The sequence below is a fragment of the Ochotona curzoniae genome, unplaced genomic scaffold, assembly GCF_017591425.1.
Source record: "Ochotona curzoniae isolate NIBS_2020 unplaced genomic scaffold, NIBS_Ocur_1.0 contig_1, whole genome shotgun sequence".
NCBI classification, from domain to species: Eukaryota; Metazoa; Chordata; class Mammalia; order Lagomorpha; family Ochotonidae; genus Ochotona; species Ochotona curzoniae.
The window spans coordinates 42707346-42728485 of NW_024464918.1; the positions used below are offsets into that span (position 1 = coordinate 42707346).

The 21140-nt window shown below is 41.4% G+C and overlaps 1 protein-coding gene across 2 annotated transcripts in view; it reads right to left on the minus strand.

The window, feature by feature from the left end:
• HMGXB3 (HMG-box containing 3) overlaps positions 1–21140 on the minus strand; it is a 58011-nt gene that overhangs the window by 24582 nt on the left and 12289 nt on the right. For both annotated transcript variants that reach the window (XM_040972636.1, XM_040972628.1), the window contains exon 6: positions 18897–19028. In XM_040972636.1, coding sequence (XP_040828570.1) covers positions 18897–19028 — 132 coding nt within the window. The remainder of the gene's footprint in view (positions 1–18896; positions 19029–21140) is intronic.

A 21140-nucleotide genomic window follows, 5' to 3' on the forward strand; every position in this document is an offset into this window, starting at 1 on the left:
TCGCCTTGCATGCACCAGGATCCCACATGGGCACTAGTTCTAATCCTGCCAGCTCCACTTCCCATCCAGCTCCTTGTGTGTGGCTTGGGAAAGCAGTCTAGGATGGTCCAAAGTCTTGGGTTCCTGCACCCATGTGGGAGACCCAGAAGAGCTCCTGGTTCCTAGCCTTGGATCAGCACAGCTCCAATTATTGCGGTCACTTAGGGAGTGAATCATCAGTAGGAAGATCTTCCTCTGCCTCTCCTCCTCTCTCTCTCTCATATATATACAAATATATGTATATATATGTATATACATATGTATTTTTATTGCAAAGTCATATGACTGCAATAAAATTTATTTGCAATAAATTAAACTTAAAAAAAAAAAAGAAACTCAGACAAAAACAGGGTTTTCTCAGGGTCAGCTTTGTGGCACACTGGCTTATGCCACCACCTATGACAGAGACATCACATATAGGCCCCAGTTCAGGTCCTGACTGCTGTTTCCAATCCTGCTCTCTGCTAATGCACCTGGGAAAACAGCAGAGAATGGCTCAAGTCCTTGGGATTCTGAATCCACAGGGAACACCTCAAAGAAGCTCCTGACTTTTGACTAGCTCAGTTCTGGCTACTGTAGCCATTTGGAGAATAACAGTGCAGGGATAATCTCTCCGTTCCCTTCTATAGAGTCCTTTCAAAAAAGCATCAGCTACTATCTCAGACAGATACACTAAAGAAGATTTGTTTATTTGAAGGACAGAGTTGCAGAGAGAGACAGACCTTTCATCTGCTGGTTCACACTCCAAAAGGCCTCAACTGCCAGGACTGGGCCAGGCTGAAGCTAGGAGCCATGAGCTCCATCTGGGTCTCCCATGTGAGTGGTAGATGTCTAACCACTTTAGTCATCTTGCACTGCTTTCCCAGGTACATTGCAGAGTGTTGGACAGAAAGTGAAGTAGCCAAGACTTGAACCAGAGGTTCTTTGTGATGTCAGCATCATAGGTGGCAGCTTAATCTTTAACCGCTGTGCAATAACACTGGTTCCAGATCTACTTTTAAAGAGCTCTTGGCCCGAGACAGATGTTGGTATAGGCAAGAAGCTGCTTGGCACAGAACATCCCATATCACAATACCTAGGTTAAAATCCTGGCTCTGCTTCTTACTAACACAGACCTTGGCAGGCAACAGGTGAAGACTCAAGTGAGAGATTAGCATGAGTTCCCCTCAGGGGAGATCTGGCCTAAATTCCTGGTGCCCAGGCTTCAGCTTGGTCCATGTCTATCACGCTCTGTAAACTCCAAGAATTAGAAAGGAAAAGTGGAGTTCCAGCAAGGCTTGGCCTCGCTCCTAGTTAGGACAAGCTTCAGCGGAATTGTGATATCCGTCGTGAACAAGAGAGGGTTGGGTTCTCAGTGTTTGTCACCAGGAGTAAGCCTCTGGGGGGGGGCGTGTATCTCAATGTTTCACTGTGCAGGACCTCCCCACATTCTGCAGAAGTTTAGTATTTGTGGTTAATGTAATTAATTTCAATATTATTTTCCAGTTACTGACCACTAAGAATATTTCCAGAGCCATCTGGGTAGTGAACTTCCCCAGTTAAGAATCAGTAACAGATAACCTTCAAGAATTCTCCAATTCTAACACACCAACAGCTCCTGAAGATGAGTAAATAGCATAGGACTTATTCACAGTAGAAGAAAAAGCTGGCTAAATGGGTGAAACTCAAAACAGAGCTGCTAAATCTTAAATTTTCTCAAACTGTTTATTTGCAAATACTTGAAAGACATAATGACAGTGACAGAGAGACTGATTTTCCATTCACTTACTCCCCAAATGCCTTCAAGAGCTAGGATTGAGCCAGGCCAAAGTTAGGAGCTTGGAACTCCATTCATTTCTTCTACACAGTGTGGCAAAGGCTCGAACAGTTGAGTTTCTACCTGCTCTGTCCAAGGTGCATTAGTAGGAAGCTGGATCACAAGTGCAGCAGCCAAACTAGAACCCAAATGCTACAATGCAACACAGGCTTCCCAGGTGGAGATCAACACACCGAGCCACAATGCCCTCTCCGTGAAGTCTCCTGGAACTGCAGACTAGAATCATCTTGAGGAGGATTAGCAAATGTAAGCAATCTTAGCAAAAAACTCACATTCCTTAACTTAGCCTAATTCCTTCAAATATTGCTTCTTTCAAGATGATAAGCAGACCTGTCTACGGCCATACCACCCTGAATGCGCCCAATCACCTCTGATCTCGGAACACGATAAGCAGACCTAACCAGCCGGTAGCTCAGCCTTGTATACCATTTTTTGTTCTATCTAACTCATTGGGAGTATTGCCACATTTCTTAGTCTAATTTCTGCCAGTATAAACTCTAGCATAACAACAGAAAAGGTGAGCAAATTCCTGACCAGCATAGACACCCTGGAGCTTTCAGAAGCCATTTATGGATGTATCAAAGATGGTGGAATAGACACTTCAAATTGGGCAGAGAAGGATTAGTGGGAGAAGAGGCCAACAGGAGGGTGATACTGGGAGACAGGTTCCAGGAAGAAAATAAGCTCATGCTCTTAAATTAACTAGTCTAGATAAGAAACAGGGCACTGAACAGGAACAGAAAAGACTCCCCACAGACCTAAAAACAACACAGCTTAAAAGGCAAGACTCTGCCTGAGGAGAAAACCAGCTAATTTGTATTGCAATGGTCAAGGGTTCACAAGCATCCACTTACTCTCACCCCTCCCCCGCAAGGAACAAAAACTATTTCAATCTTAGAAATGGAAGATGAAGACATTGAGGAAAACAGCAAGAAAACAGATACTCTGAAAACAGCAAGAAGCAGATAAAGGAGTTCAAGGAATTTAGGGAATACCTAATAGAAGATAGAAACAATGAAACAAAATCAAATTGAATTATTAGAAATGAAGAATTCAATTACACAAAAAATACAATGCAAAGTCTCAACGATAGAGTAAGTGTGGCAGAGACTCTCAGAGCTAGAAGACAATTCATGTGAAAATGTCCAGGCTCTCAAAAATCTAAAAGAGGAAACGAGTAGTTAGGAAAACTGTGTAAGAACTAAGTGACATCATCAAATGACCAAACATGGCTCCTAGGTGTTCCTGAAGGCACAGAAAAAGAAGTTGGTTGAAAAATGTATACAATGAAACAATATTAAAAATTTTCCTAATATAGAGAAAAGGGAATCCAAACACAGAAAGCACAGAAGACGTCAAACAGACATGACTATCAGTAATTCTCGCAATGGTACATCACAGCCAAGCTTCCAACGATCAAACAAATATACTCAATGTGCACGAGAAACATTTACAACCTATCAAGGATGTCCAATCAGACTCACGCTAACTTCTCAGAAATCCTACAGGCTTGGAAAAAAAGCAGAAGACACAATCCAGGTTCCAAAACAAACTGCCAGTCCAGAACACTATACCAAGCAAGGCTTTCATTCTTATATGAATATAGAATAAAGAACTTTCAAAGCAAATAGAAATGCAAAGAATTCACCTCTACCCTTACAGATGATCTATACACAGACAATGACAACCACCATAATCAAAGGGGCAGAAGTGAAGCACCCCCTACCCCCGACACAACTATGAACCAAACAACAAGAAAATATTAAAATGATAGGACTAAGTCAATACCTTTCAATAGCAACTCTGAATACAAATGCCCTAAGCTTTCCAATCAAAAGCCATATTAGGGAACTAAATCAAAAAACAAAATCCATCTATTTGCTGCCAACAATACACATTGACAATGAAAGGATGGAAAAAATGTTCCATGCCAACTGGAAGGAAGCTGATATAGCCATGCTAATAACAGACAAAACAGACTTTAGCATAAAAACTATTAAAGGAGATGAAGGGCACTACGTAGTGATCAAGGGATCCTTTCAACAAGAAGAAATTACTATAGTAAATTCATATGCACTCAATGTCAGGGCACCTGGCTACGTAAAACACATGTTTACAAATTTGAAGGGAGACATAGACTCCAATACAGTAACAATGGGAAATCTCCAAACTCTACTACATCAATGAACAGATCAACCAGACAGAAACTCAACAAAGAAACAACAGAACTAACATATACCACAGATAAAATGGACTTAATTGATATCCACAAAACATTTCACTCTAAAGACATGGAATATACATTCTTTTCATCAGTGCATGGAACCTTCTCCAGGACAGACCACATAATAGAACATAAAACAAGCATCAGCAAAGTTAAAATAATTGAAATCATAACATGTATCTTTTCAAACCACCAGGAAGGAAGCTAGAAACCAGCAAGTCAAGAAACTCTAGAATATGTAAATACTAGGAGCCTGGGCAACATGCTTCTGAATGTACAGCAGGTCACAGAAGAAATCAAAATGAAACAATAAAAATTCCTGGGAATGAAGATGTCAACACAATGTATCAATATTTATGGGATACAACAAAAACAGTGCCAAGAGGGACACTCATTGCAATTAATGCCTATATCAAAAAATTAGAAAGGCACCAAATTATCAAAGTTTCTAAAGGATCTAAAAAAACAAAATAAGCAGAAATAAAAATTAGAGAATAAAACTGAAAAACAAAAACATACATAACATCAAGAAACTGAAAAGCTGTTTTTTTTTTTAAAATTAACAAAACTGATACACCACTGGCCCAACTAACCAAAAATAAAACAGAGGGAGAAGACTGAAATTAATAAAATCAGAGATGAAATGGGGACTATAACAATGGATACCACAGGTATACAAAGAATATTAAGAATTTCTACAAACAACTATATGCCTAAGTTGGAAAATCTAGAAGAAATGGATAAATTTCTAGGCACATACAATTTACCAAAATTGAACCATGAGGACTCTGAAGACCAAAACAGACTAAGCAAGGATAGACAAAACAGACTAAACCTGCACATCCTCCAACAAAGAAAGCCTAGGCGTGGACAGGTTCACTACCAAATTCTACCAAACCTTTCAAAAACTAACATTAATCCCTCACAAACTATGCGAAACAAGAAGGAGTCATTCATCTCAAATTCCTTCTACAAGGCCAACATTATCTTAGTTTCTAAACCTGAGAAAAGTAAAATGAAAAAGTCCTCAGAACACTAGCCAATTGAATTCATAACGCATTGGAAAGATCATTCACCCAGATCAGGAGGAATTTATCCCTGGCACATAGGAATGGTTCAACACACACAAATCAACTAATGTGATATACCACATCAACAAAATGAATAATAAAAATCACAATTATCTCAATTGATGCAGAGAAGGTATTTGATAAAAATTCAACAACCTTTCATTTTATAAACCTTAAGCAAATCAGGCACAGAAGGATCATTCCTCAATACAATCAAGGCACTCTATGACAAACTCAAGGCCAACACCATATTGAACAGGGAAATGTTGGAGGCTTTTTCAGTTGGAGGCATTTTCACTAAGATTTGGGACTAGACAAGAATGCCCACTCATACCACTGCTACTCAATACAGCACCAGAAGTATTGGCCAGAAATACTAGACAAGAAATTTAAAAAATACAAATTGAAAAGCAGGAAATGAAATAATTCTTATTTGTAGAATCCTTATTTGTAGATAATATGATTTTCTATACAGGGAAACAACACTCAAATAGGAAAATACTGGAACCATTAGAGATTTTGGCAAGGTAACAGGGTACAAAATCAATACACATCAATTGATGGCCTTGATATACACAAACAATTCCATGGCTGAGAAATAGCTTCCAAGATTAGTCCCATACACAATAGAAAAGAAATTCATACACTTTGGAACAAACCTAACCAAGCACACTAAAGATCTTTACAAGGAAAACTGCAAAACAGTAAAAAAAAAAAAAAAAAAAAAAAAAATAGAAGAAGAAGAAGAAGAAAAAAAGAGGCACAAGATACCAACTCATGGGAACATCTTTCATGTTATTGGATCGGTAGAATCATAATCATCAAAATGTCCATACTGCCATAAGTAACCTATATATTCAATGCAACTCCAATTCAAATTCCAACATTGTTTCCAGAACTAGAAAAACTGATACTACAATTCATATGGAATAGCAAAGAGATCTCAGACAGCTAAAGCAATCTTAACAACAACAACAAAGCTGGAGATAACACAATACCAGTCTCAGGGTGCACTTATAGGGCAGTGGTAATCAAAATATCCTGGTACTGGGGGCGGGGGGGGGGAAGACCTAAAGATCAATGGAACAATATAGACATCCCAGAAACTAACCTGCACATCTATAACCAACTAATTTTTGATAACTAAACCGACATCAACCCAGGAAGAAAGGAAAATCTCTAACAAACTATGCTGGGAAAACTGGATATACACTTGCATTAGTAAGAAAACAAGAGCCCTTACTTTTCACCTTATATGAGAATCAACTCTTGGGCCTGGCACAATGGCTCAGTGGCTAAATCCTTACCTTCCAAGCACTGGGATCCCATGTGGGTGCCGGCTCATACCTCTGCTGTCCCACTTCCCACCCTGCCCCTCGGTCTGCGGTCTGGAAAAGCAGTAGAGGATGGCCCAAAGCCTTAAGACCATGCTGGGAGTCCTGGGAGAAGCTCCTGGCTCCTGCTTCAGATCGGCTCAGTTCTGGCCATTGCAACCACTTTCAGATTAAACCAGTTTTAAAGAATGGATCAAGAATCTAAATGTATGACCTCACACCATCAAATTAATAGAATGACACATCAGGAAAACATTGCAAGACACAGTTTAGGCAAAGATTCCTCAGGACCCCCAAAGCACAGATAAATAAAGAGAACTATATATAAGCTAAGAAGTTTCTGTATTGCTTAGGAAATAGTTAATAAAGTGAAGAGATAACCAACAGAATAGGAGAAAATATTCACAAATTACAGAACAGAGAGAGGACTGACATCCAGGATTTACAAGGAACTTAAGAAACCAACAGTAAAACAAGCAGCCCAGTTAAGAAAGACACAAAGGACATAGATATTTTTCGAATGATGATATTCAAAGAACTAACACACATGAAGAAATGCTCAGGTTGTCTAGCAATTAGGGAAATGCCAATAAAAGCCACACTGAGACTCTACACCAATGATCTACACACAGAAATCAACAAACAATTGTTGGTGAGGATGGAGAGGCTGGGAGGGAATCATAATTCATTGTTGATGGGACTGTGAGTCAGTGAAATCACTGTGGAAGCCAGAATGGAGATTCCTCAGACAACTAAAAACAGATCTACCATTTGACTCAGCCATCCCACTCCAGGGGACATACCCAAACAAAATGAAATCTGTATACAAGAAAGGCAGAAGCAAACCCATGTTTGTAAGCATTGTGTAAGCAACACAATTTGCAATAGCTGAGACAAGTAAACAACCCAGATGCCCATCAACAGATGAATGAATAAAGAAAATGTAGTACACCTACTCTATGGAATACTACTCAGCCATTAAAAAATTAAATCTCAGCATTTGCAACCAAATAGACACAGCTGGAAATCATTATGTTTAATGAAATAAGACAGTCCTAAAAAGACAGTATAATATGTTCTGATATTAGCAACAGCTAATAACACAGAAGACATACACACAGACAAAACCATCAACTTTAATAGGAAGATTAGCATACTGGGAAATAACAAATGTACACAGTATATGTCTTTACTCCTGGGTAATAGCAGGATTCCCATTACTATTTTTTAAGACTTATCTGTTCTTACTGAAAAGGCAGATCTTCACAGAGAGAAGGAGAGATAGAAATCTTCCATCCTAAATGGCCTCTATGGTCACTGCCAAGCCAATCCAAAGCCAGAAACCAGGAGCCTCCTCTAGGTTTCCCATGGGGGTGCATGGTGTCAAGGCCTTGGGCCATCCTCCACTGTTTTCCCAGACTAGAAGCAGGGAGCTGAATGGGAAGTGGAACAGCCAGGACAAGAACCAGCATCCAAATGGGCTGCTAGCACTTGAAGGTGGAGGATCAGTCCACTGAGCCACTGTGCCAAGCCCCCATTACTATTTCTAATGATACTTTTACATTACTTTGCTTTATTTTCTCCCTTTTTCTACATTTATAATGTCATGATCCATTTGTATATCAGAAAGTTAAACCTCTAACAGTGAAACAGACAAAAATGTCATTATAATAACTTGAAGGCAAATAATTACAGGGATTTAGAGAGGCAGGAAGGGAGGGGCCGAGGGATGGTCCCCAATGCACAGAAACCTGTATTGAGGGGAAAAAAACCAAATATGCACATATATGCATATATTTTAAAAATTTGCTGCCTCAAAAAAAAAAATCAAAACTCAAGGAATCTATGGCTGAATAGCACAAAAATGTCTATGTTGCTAAGTGGGAAACAGCTGACACAATTAGCTGTGTGGACTTAGAAAGCTACCTCAACTACACTGAGACTAAAATGCTACATTTTCCTTCTTGTCACACTCACTCTACTCCTTTGGAACTCAGAACTTACACCATCTATTCTTTATATATGTGTGCTGGGAGTGGGAAACAGTCATGACAGGAAGCAAGTGATTAAAAGGGAAAAAAGCTTGCTTTCATGCCATGACTTGAAAGAAGAACAAACATGGCATGAAAGTTAGTTCAAAGGAAAAGAACATAAAAGAAGGCTACACAAGACAAGACAAGCACACAGACTTATACCCTCCCACGGCAAGTGGTCATGGACAGAGCTGTTTCACATCAATGGCAAGAGGCCAAGGACGATTCTGACTTCATTAAATCAATTCTCCTCTTGTGGTGGGGTAAGTGCGTTTGGAGGGGAATTATTAGTGGCAGAATCAATTCTCACATCACAGCGAAAGACACTAAAACTCACTATTTTTGACACTAAATTCACTATTCTCAGGCCCTGCCTGACTTTGGAAGTGATGTTTGTAGGCAACAGTGCCAATCATGATCATGGGGCATGGTGGGACAGGAATTACTACATATCAGAAACCGTGCCATTTATTCTACAGGATATCACTCTATCCCTCCAAATCTCACTTGACCTTTCCAACCACCCAAATGAGGTAGGTACAATTACTAACTTCCATTTACAAAAGAGAGGAAACTTACACCAGAGAAGGCAAACATAAAATGGCCTGCCCATAGATAACACATCTATAAACTGGTGAAGCAGGAATTTGAACTGAGGACGCTAACTCCAGACCTGTATAATGATTAGATTCAGATTTCTATAATTGGTCCTATCCTGAACTTCAACTTTCAAATAGCTCTCAAAGAGCTGTTCCATGGAAACTGCCCCAGAGGAATTTGAAGGTATGCCTCTACACAAGTCATCCTGGAGACCCAAATTGGCCAATTCAGTGTGAGGAATCAGAATCTACAAGAGGAGGGCAGCAGGGAATGTCTCCACACAGGCGGAATAGAACCTGCAGGTGGCCCGTGGAAGTAAGAAGGTAGAGTGTGGACAGCTGGGGAGCACAGGGAGCACTCGAAGTTGTCTGTCACAGACAGACTGTTGGGATGAGGGTGAGCAAAGGGGTATTGTGAGCAAACAACTGATCTACAAAAAGTGGGACTAGCAGAATCAGTGTTTGGACACAAAGGTAGACTGGACAATGAGGCTCCCATGGGCACCTGAATTGGGTGGAGTGCACACCCAGTGACTGTGCCAGTCTGGGGGATTCATGTGGTGGGACACCATGGGTGTGCACCACAGACCCAGCACCAGCAAATGGAGGCGGAGACTGAGTGAGAATTTTGGGACTTGTGGAGCTGCTGAGCACTCATTCCTTCCCACTGGGGAAGGAATGAACCCAAGGAACAGAACAGTGAACGGGGAAAGCCCACCAGGATCCATGGCTTTGCACCCCAAGCCCCTCATGGGACACCAATGCAGACAGTTGCCAAGAGCATGTCACCAATCCCAATACTCACAAAAGGAAAGAGGAGCCAGTGCAGAAATAATCTGTGCAGAAATAATCTCACAATTTTAGCTAGAAAACAATGAACGCGTAGACTCAGGGAACAGGACCTGGCTTCACGGAATCCAATGTCTCCAACAGCACATGAACAGGGAGGAGGAAGTAAAATCAGCCCAACTTAGGTCCATTAGGTGTAGAACAGGCGCAGTGGGCGTGAGTCAGGGAGGGGGAGTCATTCAGGCCGGACAGCAAGATGGGAAACCTAGCAGACACCAGGACCACAGTTCTGTGTCAAGATTCCAAAGAGGGGAGTAAAATCAGTCTGAGCATGTACCACAAGCTGCACCTTGGGTGGGATGGGCAGAAACCAGTTGCGGAGAATGGGTTCACAACTGGACCCCAGGACTGCACTCCCCGATCCCAGCACCAAGATAATTCCGCTCTAACACACATGGCCATAATCAGAGTTAACAACCGCAACAAAAAAACTGAATGTGAAAAAAAGGCAAGGGGAGAGATAAGAAGTAGATTGGTGTTAAAGACTAACCCTGGACACCACAGGACTCTCTTTAAAAAACACATAACCCAATAAGAAAAATTCTTAAAAAAGAAAAATACAAACAAACAAAACAACAACAACAAACCACAAAGTTGAGGCCAGTGTGATCGCTCAATTTGCTAGTCCTTCCCCTTCAAGCACCAAGATCTCATACGGACATCAGTTCGCGTCCCAGCTACCCCACTTCTCATCCAGCTCCCTGTTTGTGTCCTGGGAAAGCAGAGGAGGATGGCTCAAAGCCTTGGGACCCTGCACCCAGTGAGAGACAGGAAGAAATTCCTGGCTTCAGATTGGCTCAGTTTGGGTCTTTGCAGTCACATGGGGAATATATCAGGGAATAGAAGATCTTTCTGTCTCTTCTCTGAATCTCCAACAAAAACTGATAAATCTTAGGCAAACAAAATAAAGCAAAAAGCCAGAGAAATATCACTCAAAGGCAAAACCAAATGCAGCAGCAGCTCTGAAAAGTCAACTCAGAATGCCAAAGGCAGAATGCCAGACCACCCTAACTGTGAATTTTGTAAATAGAGGATAATGGTAGAGACATGGTAGAATTATTTGAAAAGCAATTTAGAAAAATCTTAGAAAAACGAAGACACAAACAGGAGTTTAAGGAATTTAGGTAGTAAGTGACACAGAAGATAGGAACACTGAAGCAAAATCAAACTTATTAGACATGAAAAACACATTTACACATATTAAAAACACAAACAGGCAAAGTTTCAACAACAGAATGAGCAAGGCAGAAACAAGAATTTCAGAACTGTAACACAGTATGTCCAAAACAGCCACAGATTCAAAAAACTGGAAGAGAAACTGAGTAAAGCTGAGAAAATCATGTAAGTGACACTACAAAACACCCAAAGGTATGTGTCACTGAACTCCCTGAAGTACAGAAAAGAAGTCAGGCTGAAAGGGGTACTCAGTGAAATAAGAATGAAGCTTCCCTATCGTTGGGAAAGAAAGAGGAATTATTTTTTCTTTCTTTTTTTTAATTAATTACATTGCATTATGTGACATAGTTTTATAGGCACTGGGATTCCCCTCACCTCTCCCCAGCCCCCCAATGGTGGATTCCTCCACCTTGTTGCATTACCCCAGTTCAAATTCAGTTAAGATTCAGAAAGAGGAATTCAAATACAAGAAATACAGAGAACCCCAAAAACACACAACTGGAAGCAATCCTCACCAGGGCACATCTTAATCAAGCTCTCCTCAGTCTAACAAACAGAAAAGATTCTTAGACGCTCACATGAGAAATGCACAGCATGTAAAGGAATGTCAATCAACGAAGAGCTGCCGCTACAAGGGACTCTCCAAACTAGAAGAGAACGGAAAGATATGATTCAGACCTTGAAAGAAAAAAAATGCTAGCCCAGAACAGTGTATCAAAGCTCACTTATGAAAATAAAAATCTTGCAAAACAAACAAGACATAAAAAGACTTCACTGCTACACAGCCAGCCCCTCAGAATCAAAGAAATAATTTAAGGGAGGAAATAAACCAAGAAACCAACAGAACACTGAATCAAAGAACTGGTTCTAAAAAACAGATTAACACACTGCTAGTTCAAAAAAAGAAAATAAGAAGTGAGAAGATACAATCAATAGAGACAAAAACATGAGGTAACTGAAATCCTAAACAGACTTGTAACCAGGACGGAGATTGAACCGGTAATTAAAGCCCTCCCAGGAAAGAGAAGCCCAGGACCGATGATTTCACTGCTGATTTTTTTTAATTGGAAAGTCAGATATACAGAGATGGGGAGACACAGAGAGGAAGATCTTCCATCTGCTGATTCACTCCCCAAGTGGCCACAACAGCTGGAGCTGAGCCAATCTGAAGCCAGGAGCCAGTAGCTTCTTCTGGGTCTCTCACGTGGTGCAGGGTCCCAAGGTTTTGGCCTGTCCTCGACTGTTTTCTCAGGCTACAGGCAGGGAGGTGGATCCCGGGTGTGCAAGGTGAGGATTTTTGACGCTAGGCTACTGTGCCAGGTCCACTGATTTTTTTTTTTTTTAATTGGATAAGCAGATTAGATTTACAGAGAAAGGGAGCTACAAAGCTCTTCCATCTGCTGGTTCACTCCCCAAATGGCTGTAATGGCAGGAGCTGAGCCAAAGTAGAGAACCTGGAGATTTTTCCAGGTTTCTGACGTGGGTGCAGGGTCCCAAGGTTTTGCGTCATTCTCCACTGCTTTCCCAGGATACAAACAGGGAGCTGGATGAGAAGTGGAGCAGCTGAAACACGAAATGGTGCCCATTTGGAATCCGGGTGCTTGAAAGGTGAGGATTAGCCAACTAAGCCACTGCACCAGGCCCACTGCTGAATTCTACCAAATGATTCAAGTAGAACTTATCCCAATCCTCCACAATTTATTCAAAACAACAGAAAGGGAGGCAATTCTTCCAAGCTTTCTATGAAGGTAATGTCACCTTAGTACCAAAATCAGATAGACATAACACAAAGAATCAGAGACCAATATCACTAAATATATGCTAAAATCCTTAACACTAGCTATACAGCAGATAGATCATTCACCTAGACCAAGTAGGATTTATCCCCAGTGCACAGGAAGGGTTCAGCATACACAAGTCAATAAATGTGATACACTACTTCAACAACAACAAAAAACCACATGATCATCTCAGAAACTGCAGAGAAAGCATTCAGTAAAATCCAACACCACCTTATGCTAAAAATCCCAAGCAAAATAGGCATAGAAGGAATGTACTACATAAAAAGAAAGCGTAACAGTGAACAGAAAAATACTTGAAGCTTTTCCACTAAGGTCTGGAAACAGACACGATATCCATTTTCACCATTGGTATATCACATAGCACTGAAAGTTCTAACCAGAGATATTACATAAGAAAAAGAAACTAAAATAATTAAAGTGGGAAATGAGGATATTAAATTATCCTGGTTCACAGTTGACATGATCCTATGCAAAAAAGAGCCAAAAAACTCGGAGACTACAGAAATTCATAAGAATTTGACAAGGAAGCAGTATACAAAATTAATGAGTATAAATCAATGGTCTTAGTTTATAGATACAACTTCATGGCTGAGAAAGAACTTGTAAGAACAGTACCATTAAAAATAGTAGAAAAAAACCCTTAAATACCTTGGAATAAACCTAAGCAAGGATATGAATAACCCCCTATGATAAAAAACTATAAAACCTTAAAGAAAGAAGATATTAAAAGATGGAGAAATGTACCATGCTCATGGGTAAGTAGAATTAACATCATGAAAATGTCTGTATTACCAAACGTAACCTAAGGTTCAATACAATTCCAATCAAAATCCCAACTACATTCTTCTCAACGCATATAGCCTCAGACTGTATTTTGTTGGATTTTCAATTCATCAAAAGTAGATGCAAAAATTAATCTGGAAACACAAGAGACTGTGAATAGTCAAAGCAATGTTCAACAATAAGAAACAAAGCTGTGGGTCGAACCAGGTCCGGTTGTGACAAAAAGCAACACACAAGTTGGAATGCCAAGGCGAGGTAGCCTGAGCCGGATGCAGCCGCAGCACCCAACCAGCACACGCGAGAATCAGGAAGGGAGGAGGCAGAGCTGACAGGGGAATAAGGGGAGGTTCCCTAGCTGAACAGCAACTTACACTGAGGAGCGTGAGCTGGGCAGGGGGTAGACCAGACCAGGCAGGGACACAGCACCTGCGCACCCCATGTGGACCAGATTGGGTGAAAACCAGGCTGGGCTGACTATTCCCATTGGTGCAAGCTACAATCAGAGTTGGTGAAGGTTGTTGGGGCTTAGTTGTTGGGGCTTAGTTGTAGCATCAGCTGGCGGAAGCTGGTACAAAGGGTTAGACACGTTGAGTTGAACCACAGGGCCAACTGGAGAGGGCACAACTGGAATGGGAGCGACCTGGGAGGGAAATAGTGGGCTCCTCCCTCGTGGGTCATCACCTTCCATGGGAGGGCATGGGAACTAGGACAGGGGCTGGGGTGGCTAGACAGACACCCAACAACATCTGTTAGGGACGGTTGGATGGAAGTAGGTTGCAACACCTGTTGGCAAGTATATGAACAGAAGGGTATTTGGGACAGACTGCCATATATACTGGCAAGCCAGGGTAGGGGGTGGGCCTGGTTGGGGTTACTGTGGGCCACCCTGACTGGGCTGCAACTCCTTACTGGTACGTGCAAGGGCCAAGTGTGTCCAGGGCGGAACCAGGCTGGACTGCAAGAGGACACGGGTGGAGTCAGAACCAACCCAGCAACTGCAACCACCAGCTGATCAGGGCAATGGACTGTGCCGGGCCCTATGCTTACTAGAACACGCAAGACTCTGGACTGGGAATACCTCAAAATTTCTTTGAGGATCTCCCCAGTCGAGACACTGGACTCAGAGTCCTAACCAAGAAAAGACAGAACAAGTCAAGCAACAACCTCAGCTATCTGTTGGCAGCAAAATACTGGGCAAATGGAGACTCTAGAAGGGACTGTGTCAATCAATGGACTCTTCAACGACCACATCGTGCTTAGAGTGGCGAGACTGGCAGCGACCCATGAATGGTGAACTACTGGAACCATCTGATCGAGTATCTCAGAGTATGCCCCACATCCAGGACTTAGGATGGGTGGGAAACTGGGTGGGGCTTCTTCCTCTATATCCCCGTTTAGGCCTCAAACCTTTTTTACCCCAATTAAATATGTAAGGATTGTCAAAATTAAAAAAAAAAAAAAAAAAAAAGAAACAAAGCTGGAGGAATCACAATATAAAATTTTAAGACATACCACAGGGTAGTGGTAATCAAAACAGTCTTGCACCAGTACAAATATAGAGAAAAAGATCAAAGGAACAGAAACCCCTGAAGAGAATCCACACATGTACAGCCAACTACTCCGCAATAAGAAAACTGAAAATAACCCAGGGTTAATGTCAGTCTCTTCAATAAATGCTGTTGTGATCATTGGATATTAGCAGGCAGGAGTAACAAACAAGACCCCTCCCGATCTTTTAGCTTATACAAAAATCAACTCTAAATGGATCAAGGTCTTAAATATGCATCCAGCTACCATCAATTACTACAGGAATACGTAGGGAACACCCTACAAGACATAGGCATAGGCAAAGACTTTTTAGAAAAGACAACAAAAACACAGGTAGCTAAAGCCAAAATAAACAAGTGGGACTATATCAAGCTAAGAAGCTTCTGTACAGCAAAGGAAAGTCAGCAAAGAAAAGTGGCAACCAACAGAATGAAAAAAAATCTTTATACACTACACGATCAGGGGTTAATATCCAAGATCTACAAAGAGCTTCAGATACTCAACAAAAGGAAAGCAAACAACTCTGTTAAGAAATAGACAAAGGGCATGAACACATATTTTTCAAAGAAATTCAAATGGCTAGTAGACATGAAAAAATGCTCAGGCTCCCGAACGATTAGGGAAATGAAAATAAAAATCACATTGAGGTTCTACTCAACTCTAGTACGAATGGCTCTATATCCAGAAATCAACAAACTGCTGGCAAAAATGTGGGGGAAAAGGTACACTAATCCACTGTTGGTGGGATGTGAACTAATACAACCACTACAGAACGCAGTATGGATGGTACTCAACTGAGAACTGACCTACATGACAAGCCAGCCATCTCATTCACGGGAATATATCCAAACAAAACGAAATCTGCATACAAGAAAGCACCTGCAAACCTATGTTTACAGCAGCACAACTCACAACAGCTGAGACAAGTAAACAACCCAGATGCCCATCAACAGATGAATGGATAAAGAAAATGTAGTACACCAACTCTGTGGACTACTACTCAGCCATTTTTAAAAAAATCCATGAAATCTTACCACTTGCAACTAAATAGATCCAATTGGAAACATTATATTTAGTGAAATGGGCCAGACCCTAAAGGACAAATACCACGTTTTATCAGCTATAAGTCAACCTTTAGGCAAATTACAACACAGTTACACGAAACCGAGTGCATACATACACTCTCACAGATGAAGGATAAACAAAGACAAGCACACTGGGAAGTAAAGTTATATTACACTATGTATCTCTCCCCTTATAGCACGATACTAGATCTACCTCTACCCAATCTCATAACTCTTATTAAAGGACTATATACTATTGTGACAATTTGGGGAATAACGATGGGGGAGGGGAGGAGGGACACAAGGAAAGGAGGAAGGGGAGGAAGAGAGAAAGGGAGAGAATTCCTAAACCTATAAAACTGTAAAAAAAAAATTTTTTTTAAGATAAAAAAAAGAGACATTTATATGAAATAAGCAATAATCTACTATGGTTACCAGAAACTGGGGAGGGAAGAGAATATTAGTGCCGCAGTTTATTATTACAAATTCTGTGTCTTCTGTCAGTATAATCACAGGAATATTTCAAACCACTGACTAATAATTATAAATTCTACTTTGCAGGGTCCAGCGCCGTGGCCTAGCAGGTAAAGTCTTCGCTGTGAACATGCCGAGATCCCATATGGGCACCGGTTCCAATCCCGGCAACCCCACTTCCCATCCAGCTCTCTGCTTGTTGCCTGGGAAAGCAGTTAAGGACGGCCCAAAGCCTTGGGACCCAGCACCCGCACAGGAGACCCGGAAGAGCTCCTGGCTTTGGATCAGTGCAACACCAGCTGATGTGGTCTCTTGGGGGGTGAATCATTGGCCGGAAGATATTTCTCTCTGTCTCTCCTCCTCTTTATACATATCTGACTTTCCAATAAAAATAAACGAATATTTAAAAAATTCTACTTTGCAGTTATATCATCTATTAGCAATTATATTTTATATGTGTCTCCATATGCATATGTGAGTTATCACTCAAGATAAATACATACTGTAATTTAAATAAATCAAAAGTCATCCTGGATTGCATTAAATTAAACACATGACAACCACATAGCTAACCCAGGTAATTTTTATAAAAACAATATCCAACACTGCCTTTTCTTACAACAGAGAAAACACACTATACTGAACTACACAGCATTAGAGCTATGATGCTTATTTCTTATCTTCTAAGAGCAAGGGCTGTGTAATGCAAGGGTCGCAAAGAAGCTCAACATGATGTCAACAGATCAATGTTAAACAGTGACAGCTGTAAATGAAAAGTATCAAAATACTTGGGAAAATAGGCATTCTTCCTTAAGGAAGCACAGGACTGTTTCCATGAGGTCAGTGCTGTGGCAGTCATTTACATTACCACCTACAATACCAGCATCCCATACAGACCCCGATTAGACAGAGTCCTTGTTCTTCCAATCAAATTCCCCGCCTATATGCCTTGAGAAAGCAGTGGAAGATGGTCCAACTGCTTGGGCCTGTACCACCCATTAAGGCACCTAGATGAAGTTCCTGGCTCCCACCTAGTCCAGTCCTGGATATTCAGATAAGTGAACCAGTAGATGGAAGATCACTCTGTCTCTTCCTTTCTGTAACTCTGCCTTTCAAATATGTAATAATGAATGAATGAATGAGTGCACACACACTGAGCTAGGTAGCACTGAAAAATGGTTACATCAGACAGAATAATCAATGAGTATAGAAAAACAGACGTAAGTAGGTAGATAGTCCTGCACTGTCAAGTCATACTACCCTGACTCTCAGGTTAGAGACGTGTTTTTCTTTTTGGAATCTATGTATCTATCTAGCCAGCTACCTACTTACCTGAAAGGCAGACTGAAAGAATCAGAGGGAGAGGGACATAAATAGAGAGAGGGATGAGTGAAAGCGAAGGAGGAAGAGATCTACTGGCAGCTTGTTCACTCCTCCCCACCCTTACCCCTACATGGACTCAACAGCCAAATCTGGAGCAGGCCACAGCCAAGAACTCTATCCAGGTTTCCCACGTGGCTGGCAGGGGCGGGAAAACATGGGTCTTCATCCACTGCCTTCCCAGGCTCATTAGTAGGAAGCCAGATTGGAAGTGGAGCAGCCAGGACTCAAAGTGGCACTGCAATCTGAGAAGCAGGCATCCCAGATGGTGGCTTAAGTTACCGTGCCTCAATACTAGCACCTAGAACTTCCACTTCTAATGAGACCGAAAAGGATTTGTAGTCGTCCATCTCAAGAATAACCAAGACAATACAGAGGGCACACTGTTAACATTGATCTTAACAGGAAATGGGTGAATTATGGCAAATCATGCCACAAATGAGGATAGTGCTTCAAAAGAATATTTAATGGCATATGTTATATGAAAAAGACGACAATTTATGGAAAGTAGAATAAAATATTGCAAACTAATAATGACTTTTCTCAATTCTTTTTTAAACAAAATGTTTATAATAAAAATGATTCACTTAAAAAAATTCACTTGTACAGTCAGAAAATTGTTAACCTTAAAGTCACTTGTTCCCAAGAGCAACAGAAAACGAATTCTATGGAGTTTCCAAAGTAGCAATGGCCAGTATAACTTACCTTTGGGATCCACTTCCCTCCCAGGAAGTTCCCACAGGCAGGGCACTTCGGTGGTTTGTGCCTGGTGACATACGTAAAGGAGCATCCTGGGCTGGTGCAGGTGCCATGGCCCCGGCGAGTGTATGTGGTGGTCTGCAAATGAAGAATTTATTAGAATCAACACGACCATCCGTTCTCATTCACAGTCTGATGGCCATCACAACCATAACAGCACCAGGAGGACACTCTGGCCTCCAAGACACCCAAATGGCAGTATCCTCGTAGGTCACAATTGGAAAGGTCCTAAGTACAATATCCATTGGTTAAAAATGGAAAAAAAACAGCTCAAATGAGAAGACTTTCACAGCCACTAGAAGAATGATGTGATAGTTGCTACTGATGAGGCATCAGACAGAGAGAAACGTTTAACCAGTACCTCATTTAATACTCCCAGCAATGCTATTAAGTATTAGTAATACCAAGGTCTTCGTTGTTAAATATTTTGCCGGAGGTTAACACTGACTCCAGGGCAAAGCCATATCTAGAACCCAGATCTCTGATTCCTGGTCCCAGATTCTTTCTCTGCACTCAGCTACTCCATACGTTCTCTGTCTCTGAGGACTATAATACACCCCCCTCCCAAAATTTTTTTTTCCTTCCTTTGCATTCTTACTAAACATAGGAGAACCTAGGATTCAGAGACATAAAACAGACCCATGTTCAACTGGATAAGAAAGAGATCCAGGAGTAGAAACCAAGTTCTTCGCATGCAACAGAATTCCACCTGTAATAATGCACGTTAATCAAGGCAGTCACTGATCTCCCTTTCCAGCAACACGTATTACAAAGGTCATGGTCACCACATCCTTACTACAACAGAAACTCACTTATTAGCCAAGCTCCACTTCGAGATTAAAATAGAGAAGAATACTCCCCATCTCAGTTTATCACTTATGAATGCTTACTAATCTAATATTATACAAACTTTATAATCCTGGCTTCCATAGCTGCTCTATGAAGCAAAAGCTTTCCTGGGGGAATACCCAAATGGTACCAACCATCTGTGCCAGGAAGAAAAGGCAGTTACCACGGTGGTACCAAGTCAAGAGGGAGCGTGAGTGTAATGGCAGCAAGGACAGTGGTTAGGTTTTGGGTTCCATCTTCTCTGTAAACTGCCCTGTTCTTCCTCTTTCATAGGTTTGCCTTCACTTGAAAAAAACAGTCATTTCCAGGAGGTTTTCTACAAATTCAGCTGCAGCAGCTGTTTACATTCTAGGATCCTGCAAAGGTGTCTTTTCTTTTTTAAAGATATATTTATTTGAGAGGCAGGCTGACAGAGAGGGAGACAGAGATCTTCCATCTGCTAGTTCACTTCCCAAATGGCTGTTAACAACTCTACCCAGGTCTCCCCTGTGGGTGACAAGTTGTTTGCTGCCTTCTTAGAGACATGAGCAACGTACTGATTCAGAAATGGAGAGAGCAGTAGGGACTTGAACCCCACTTGGTACAGGTTGCTGGCTTGACCACCATTAGACAACAGCAGCCCCTAAACAATTTTTGTATAAGAAAGTTGGCGTTGTGGCTCAATGGGCTAGGCAGCAACTTGCAATGTCAGCATCCCACATCTGAGTGCTAGTTCAATCCAGCTTCTCACCCTCGTGACTGGCTAGGCAATGGAAGCTGGTCTGAATGCTTGGGCTGCAGCTATCCATGTGGGAGACCCAGGTAGTGTTTCTCCTCCTGGTTCCAGCCTCATCCAGATCCGGCTGTTACAACCATTTGGAGAGTAAACTAGTGATGGGAGAACTCTGAAAGCTCTGCCTTTCAAATAAATTATCATATTTTAAGAGAAAGAGAATACATAACCTAGGGCTATTTAGTGTGGTGGTGAAGATGTCAGAAAGCAGAGCGCTTTGGCTCTAGACTGGGCTCCTGCTCTGGACTCCAGCTTCCTGCTAATGCAGACCCCAGGAGGAGGCAGTGCAGGTAACTAGATTCCTGCTACCCACAAAGGAGACATGGTGTCAATTCCTGGCTCCCACGCTTAGCCTGGCCCAGTTCTGCGCATTTGTAAAACAATGCATGAGAACATATTCATGAGCACTTTTCTTACATAATTTTCTTTTTTTCCCCATAATTTTCTTTAAAAGATTTGCTTATTTGACAGAGTTATGAGAGTGGGAGGGGAGCAAGGAAGGAAGTGACTGAGACAGAAAATGTTCCATCTGCTATTTCACTTTCCAGATGGCCATAATATCCATGGCT